The following is an 8,155-nucleotide window of genomic DNA, read 5'->3' on the forward strand; positions in this document are numbered from 1 at the left end:
AATGCCGAGAACGATTGGCTCTCCTTTGTGTCCGAAGAGACTTGCAAGGTGTACGGATCCTACGCCTAAGGCACCGGCACTCAACGTTGCAAACCCTCTGTTTATACCTTTGCTTAATGTCCCACCTAGCCCAAAAAAAAAAGTTTTAAACTTTAGTGAATTCAATCCAACCCTTTTGATGACATTTATATTTCAAGTTTTCTCTATGTGATAACATTAGATTATATGGACTTACCCACTGTGAATTCGAATACTACAACCACTGTAAGTACTGCCCACATGCCCGAAACCCCGAAACTGTTATAAAGCGGTCTAACATAGTACAATAGAGACACCAATGTGAGAGCAAGCCCCACTTTCATGGAATGGATGACCCTCCTCGGGTCATCTTTCCCGAGCTTTTTCGCGTTATTTACACGCTTGACCACGTCGTCTTTGAGCCTCCCGGGGAATTCCTTGAGCCCTTGGAAGGATCCTTTAGGTTTCTCTAGAGAATTCGGACGAATCTCCATTGGGGGAATTCAGGTGATTGAAACAAAGAAAGGCTATATAACTTGGGTGAAGTGGGAGCTTTCTCCTTTGGGGAGTAGAAGAGAAGAGTGTAAAGAAACTAAGTGTTTTTTTTTTTGTGTGGTGAGTGAGAAATGTGGGCTTATATTTATAGGTGGAGAAAATTATTGTTGCAATTTTTTTTTTATTATTATTATTATTATTATTATTATTATAAATTATAAATTTCGTTCGACCAGACAGAGATTTTCAATGCTGACTAAGCCTGCATCTAAGCATATATTTTATCCGCATGTCATGTTTTCTTTTTCTATTTACAATTTTGTTTTATCAAAATAGTGAAACCAAGTCTTGGAGACGTCTGAAACGCTTTCATCTGGATTTCATGAACATAATAGTACGTTTATATTAAATTTTATATATATCAACTATATCATATATGTGCCCTGCAAATCTTTATAAATATAGTTTTGATTTATTTATTTTTTTGGAATGAACAAAAGCTATAAAAAATTTACCATATATATATACACACATACATATTTGTGCGTAGGTGGAATAAGAATAAGTTTTATTTGGATTATGCTGTGATTTTATATGAGAGCTCCGCACCACTCCTCAACACACAGTAAAAAATCAGACATAGAACATGAAATATAAAATAAATAAATAAATAAATAAATAAAGGAAGAAAAGGACCAAGTGGTTCGAACCCACTTTAACTCTAGAACTCTAACAAGAGCTCTCGATCAGAGGTTGAGAATTGTCTGGTTACAACTTTACAGCATTTATATTATTTATCTCTATATATTATGTCATTTAAAAAATTTTAATTTTTCAGTCAACTTTATGCAACATATATATATATATTATTTTAAATCGGTCAAAACTAAGTGCTCATTACAACAAGAGTTTCTACCGAATATGGGCGAAATAACTTAACATATATCTTGGGTTTAGAGATTAATTGGATTCAAATTCAAGATATATAAATCATAAAACAATCATAATATTTTCGACATATTTATATATAGATAAGGGCAATGTTAGTTTCAGAAATTGTGCGTGCGTGCGTGTGTGTATATATATATATTAATAGAAATTAATGTTAACCGAATTATGGGTAATAATATTACGATCGATGACACGACTGAAGCTGTCCATTGATTTAATATAAGGAAAATAGAATTAAATGAATGTCAGTCCAAGATCCATTTATAAACAAATGCTATTTCGTCCATTCTTTTTTGTCGTAACTTTGAAATTTGTGTATGTCCAAAAAAGGAGCCAACCTGCGGTATCATACATCGCCATTCATTTTATTTTTTAAATTTTTTACTTTTGGTATCTCTAATCTACGAATTATTCCAAAGAATAATAATAATAATAATCAATTCGATTCTTGTTCTCTCTGTGAATTCTATACAACATGTATCATATTTCTTATGTCATATTTAAATGATAAACGTATATCGTTCTAAACGATAATGCAGATTAAGATATTTTATTTTAAATGATTCCCTATCGATTATTAATTTCTCGGAGGAATGACATATAGTTTCTTTTTGGTATAATGTAATATATAAAAGTGTATAAACTAAACATCGATCCATATCATTACATATTTTCATTATTAGATTAGAACTCTATATGTATATATTTGGTATTAAGGAAATTAAATCAAAAGCAAGATTGTTTCACAAAATTTGATTTTATCATGTTATCAAGGTCTCGTTACGGTGCACGGTGAATTATTGCATTTGAGATTAGAAGGGCAACATTGTCACAACGAATGTATATATGTATATATATGCCAAACTTAATAGATGCAATTTTCGTAACTATCATCGGTTCGACATACCACAAAACGATAATATATGTTACTAAAACTCTTTGTATCAAAGAATGGAAAACGCAAGTATTGTTTCCACAAATCTTATCATGTTATATATCAAAGTTTTGATTATACAAGGACGGACCAACAATTGCATTTTGCTTCACTTGGGGTCCCTATAGTTCGAAATGCTCATGAACATGATGAAACGGCCGAAATCTTGACTTCTACAACATTATGTTTGTTTGGATGATGGGAAATGATGATCATGCCTCGAAACTTTTAAAACGTGTAGTTGCCCATACGTATTTTTTTTTTTATAACTTATTGTAATTTTTTAAAATATATATGTTTGATGATTATATTTTGTTTCCATTCATGAGATTCTTGCCACTTGTTATAACATTCATGAACTTGAACGCTCTGCTTTTGCACTTTTGTTGTGCAAAAGCTCTAATTAATCATTAGGGTTTCATTCTCGTGGGTTCACGTACGGAATTTATAGTATGAAAGTGAAACCCACATGCATTTTGAATGAATTCTATTTTGATAACATATATCCAATTATGAAAATCTCTTTGGGCACGTCTAAGAATTCATTATTTGTGTATTCTGATTCATATAAACGGGCCACGGTAAATCGAATTTGGTACCTCGAAATAGTTCACTTTTGATAAATCTTATAACTATATATATATCGAAAAAAATGAACCGTGAAAAAATTCGAAACATGATGTAATAATCTTTTGTTTGGTAATCCTGCTAAGATGTAACGTTTACATAGAAATCATCGGAAACCCTAAATCAAAATGATAGAGCAACACACCAAATGGTTATTGTATTTTCAAATGTTTAGATTTGACGAAATTCCACGTGTACTCCAAATCCCAAATGATCGTGAAAAATAGAATCGAAATGAATTTAATTTAACTAAACCTTCTTTTATTTGGTTTTTTAAATCTATATTAAAATCGAATTCCAAATCCGTAAAAAAATTAAAATAAACTTAATTGAAACTAACTTTTTATTATATTATAAGATAGAAAATTTTAAAAAACTTAATCAATCCCGAATTAACTGTTTAGATTGGATTTGGTTCAAAATTTAAAATTAAAAATGGACTATTACTTTCCCCTAACGTACATGCTTATTATACGGATGACGTGTAATTTCAGAGAAAATAATCTGAAGGAATATATATGTATATGTATATATATATATATGTAAGTATTTCCAAAAATGAAAAAAAGGAACGAGCAAAAATCTTTGTGACCCCAACGTGGGGCTTGTGATAATTGTATTATATAGAAAGAGTACATGAAAATTTACGTCAGATTGGTCGGAGAAGAACGCATTGTGATAAAACAGATACGCTTCTGTACTTATAGCCGTAGTGGATGCACCGTTTCAACAATATATAAAAATATTTTTATATGATAAGGTAAGTATCGCATCGTTTTATTATTAATTTCTGTATGGACCGACCCATTTTGTGCCCATTAATATGTACATATAGTACACATTTGTGTTAATTTTATGAACCATATGGACCACCCCCTTGTATTTTGTCATTGAATTTTGAAATGTTAGCGTAGGATCTGACTCTCACGCGATCCAATTACAATCTTTTAGCTTATTTTTAATTCTTCTTTATATTAATCATTCTCGTTAATATATAGAAGTCCGAATTTAAGAATGATTGGGATCGATTAATGTTTAAACTATTCTCAAAAACTTAGTTTACAATGATGCAATGCCACGACGCAATGCCACGACGTTTGTTTTAGAAAAAATCGCGTATAAATATCTAAACTTTAATAAAATTTCTAAATAAATATTCAAACTATAAAATTCTTAAATAAATATACGTTGAAGGCTAAGTCATCCATTATCGACGGATTCCGTTATAACTTTAATGCCGTTAATGAATTTTGGTTTCATTTGATAAATTTTTAAAAATTTGGATATTTATGTAGAAGTTTTGAAAAGTTCAGGTATTTATTTGAGAATTTAATAATTAATAGTTCAAGTATTTATTTGAGAATTTTATAAAAATTCACCCCTTTGTTTTATTAATTGAATTGGAATTTATACGCAGAATTATTAGATGAAGTTTCCTAGGTTTGTTGGGTTATCTAATCGAAATTATAATTAAGTTTCATTTTTTTTCGTTATTAACCGTTATTCATACGTAGAAATATGTGAAAAAGTTGTACAACATTTCAAAACTAAAAGTCACGTTGGAGACAAACTAAAAAGATTTATATATATTTTTTATAAGATTTGCCCCCAAAGATTTATATATTTTTTGGTAAAAGCAAATGAATATATTCCGTAAATGGCGACGAAATAGTAACGAAATCACAACCATAGTTAAAGAAATCATTGCAAAATCGGAATTCATTGTCGAGTCGTGGTTCTTGGCAATGCTATGTTTCATTGTTATAGGTAATGAATGGCTTAAAGGCGACGAACTTGCGGTTGAATGTTAGACAAAAAAAAAACTAAGTATAATGATCAAAGACAATTTCATTTTGGAGATTTTATTACCCTATGGATAGATATAACTCTGAAAAGGTTATCATTCCGGTCTCAGATTGTGTTGACACTCCTAAATCACCGGTTATTGTCCCACAACATTCTCAATCAAAACCTTCTCAACCTGTCACAATCACCTCCTTCTCCACGTCTAAATCCATCGATGTGGTCGAAATACCAAATAACCCTCCATCGACTCTTACTATAGTGTCTAGTGAACCCATTACCGATACAGGTACCCCTCCTCCGTTACCTTCGGTCCAACCGCAAGCCACTTTACCTCAAAAATTTTGTTTTGACTCAGATGAAGAACTAGTGGCAGAAGCTCAACGAATCTTACGCGCTCGTTCTTCCGCTGCTGCTACAGCCCAAAAATCCCAGTACTCCCTTCGTTCTTGTGTTAACAATGTCATTATTGATCCTTCCGATTTCACACTAGTTGGAAAAGCTCGCAAGGGTAGAGGAAACTTTTAGTTTTATGAACTGCTTTTGGTCATCAGAGCTCTAAATATTGTCTTTCGTATAATTCTCATGTTTCTTTTGGATTCGGTTATTATGACTCCTTGTACTTAGGGATTTATCTTACGGATTTTTCCTATTGTAAAAACATTTATATTTATAAGATTTACCGTTACAAAAAAAAAATAAAAAAAATTAAACAGGCTGTAATTTAAAACGGCAATTATTGCTCATATATATAGCCCAAAGAAACAAATCAACGAATTTAAGATTTTTTTTTATATAATCTGAAAGTTCTTCGATTATATCTCATAGAGAATTGGGGAAGACCATTTGAAATTGTGAATACTAGGGGTGGGAGTTTCGGGAATTGGTTCGGGTTTAGGACGGAAATACATCGGTTCGGTTTTTTCGGTTTTATCAAAATAGGTACCAATCGACTTTTATATTATGTTCGGTTTGGTCTGATTTCGGTTCTGGTTAGGTTTCGGTTTTTTATTTAAAAAAAAGTAGATTTCTTTTTAAAAATTCGATTTTTCAGGATTTTTTAAAATTCGGTTTGGTTAAATTCCGAAAAATTCAGGGGAAAATAAGGATTTATCGATTTTCTTCCACTATTTTCTAAAAACAGTATCATTCAGGAATTTAGAACCATTTGAATAAAAAAAGAAAATATTTTTTAGTTTGGTTCGGTTTCTATCCTTTTGCCAAATTAATAAGGACTCGAACTCAGAAGGGAGTAGCTTCACTCCAAACGAATTCAAGGTTTGGTTAGGGGTGAGTCCATAAATGAAATGGAACACCACTTGGATTTGTGCGACAATGACTTTAGATGTGACCCACCTGAATTATTTATGTCACGTTTTACCAAGTCGTAAATTCCTCCAACTATTTTACCATATTTAATATTTTAATTTGTAAGCAAACTCTCAATATATATACACACACATACACGTGAAAAACGTGGAAATATTATTTTGCAAATCTTCTCGTATCATTAATTGAACTTGCTAGTAGTTTGTAATACATATAATCCAATGGAAATATAAGCCCCAAGGCTACTCTCTTTTAATGCAGTAGCACTAACCGAAGCAAGTTGTATAAAAGGAATAATGGAGAAGCCGTATGAGTAAAATTATTATTTTTTTTTAAATTTAAAAGGACCAGAAAAAAAATGAAAAAATATTTATTCAACTAGAAAATTATAGACTGAAAAATCAAAATTTTATATAGTTGGACCAAATCCAAGAAAAGGTTACTACAAGACAACCATTAATAATCTACTAAGTATAACAATCCTCTTTATTTGGAAGAAACGCGCATTATTATTATTTTTTGCCATTTTTTCAATTTGCAAAAAATGAAAACCACATCGCAAGTAGAAACTCCACCATATGTTATACATTTCCTCGGATATTTACAAATATAAGATTTCAACTTATAAAACGATTATTAAATGCTAATTTAAAAATTATCAAATATAATCTTCCGATTTCATTTTAAAAGATCTTGTCCTTTTGCACAATTCAAAAAAACGATGGAACTTTCATAAGCAAATTAATTAAACATTTTGCTTGAAGGTATTGTATATATTTATATATGTGTGTATAAATGCATTATATATTCAAAATATACATCTGAAAACTATTAGTAATTAATTTGGTTAAATTGAAAATTCCCACAAAAGAGGGAAGCAGAGAAGCGAACCGATAAAAGTCTTCGACGTATCCTACCAATCTCTAAACCTAACATTATCCACACACTCACTTTATATTCCGTACATAATACATTCATTGATATGGAAATCTATGTATTGGATGGTTTTCCCTTTGTGTTACGTTTTTTTTTTCCGTTCGTGTAATGTATTTATTTACATTTTTATTTACTTTAATGTTTTTTTTATGTGGTATCATATGCTTTTGGTTTTCATTTATTTATGGGGACAAGAGCCCTATATTCTCTTATGCAAAAGAATATTCCAACCTTAAATTTTTTATATTCTCTTACATTGCATGACATGCATGCGTCTACTCTCCACCACTAATACGTGCATCTATACTCACACACGGGCTGATTCAAATATTTGGTGAATCCTGTCAATATATATTTTTGTTTAGAAATAAAAAATTTAAATATATATATATGGTAATATACAAGAACCATAAAAACAACTTTGTTAATCACTGTTTTAAATATTTTTTCTTACGATTTTTTTTATTTTTTAATGATTATCTGTTAAATATATTTCTATTTAATAACACTGTTTTTAATCATAATTGTCAATTTATTATTAATTATTATGATTCGAATGATGTACTATATGTAAATAAAAGTTAATATTGTTTGCTAACAGTAAAATTGATAGTTATCTTTGAACCAAATTCTCTTTTTAAAAATATGGTTAAAATATTTAAAATATAAAAATTGTGCTCATTTGGTAAACAAAATTTGGTGTTAATAAAAAAATTAATTTGTGATAAAATGGTTATCAAATATAATTTTTTTAGTAGAAAAATATTTTTAAGAACAAAAAAAGTGGAAAAAGATAGCGGATATTACAAAAATGAAAAAAAGTATGACTAAATTGACTATTTACCTCTAAAACGTAAATGCCATATATATATATTTATATCTTTTTTTTGTTAACTATATATGTATATCATTGATTTACCCTACGAGCAAACTAAGATATTCCCAATAATTAATTAATTATTACCGGCATCTCAATAGATACTATTTTTTATTTTTTAAAAATAGTTCAACCACTCATTTCCCATATAGCTTCTAAACAAATCTTGATGCGTTATATTGATA

General features: G+C 29.8%; 1 protein-coding gene across 1 annotated transcript in view; it reads right to left on the reverse strand.

Moving 5' to 3' along the window:
* Positions 1-605, reverse strand: part of LOC104816624 (aluminum-activated malate transporter 8) — a 2,608-nt gene extending 2,003 nt beyond the window's left edge. The window contains exons 1-2 of the mRNA XM_010545537.1: positions 236-605; positions 1-125 (exon numbers count right to left, since the gene is read on the reverse strand). Of these exons, the coding sequence (XP_010543839.1) occupies positions 1-125; positions 236-512 (402 nt within the window). The 5' untranslated portion in view covers positions 513-605. The remainder of the gene's footprint in view (positions 126-235) is intronic.
* Between the last annotated feature and the right edge of the window lie 7,550 nt (positions 606-8,155).

The sequence above is a fragment of the Tarenaya hassleriana genome, unplaced genomic scaffold, assembly GCF_000463585.1.
Source record: "Tarenaya hassleriana unplaced genomic scaffold, ASM46358v1 Cleome25, whole genome shotgun sequence".
Taxonomy (NCBI): Eukaryota; Viridiplantae; Streptophyta; class Magnoliopsida; order Brassicales; family Cleomaceae; genus Tarenaya; species Tarenaya hassleriana.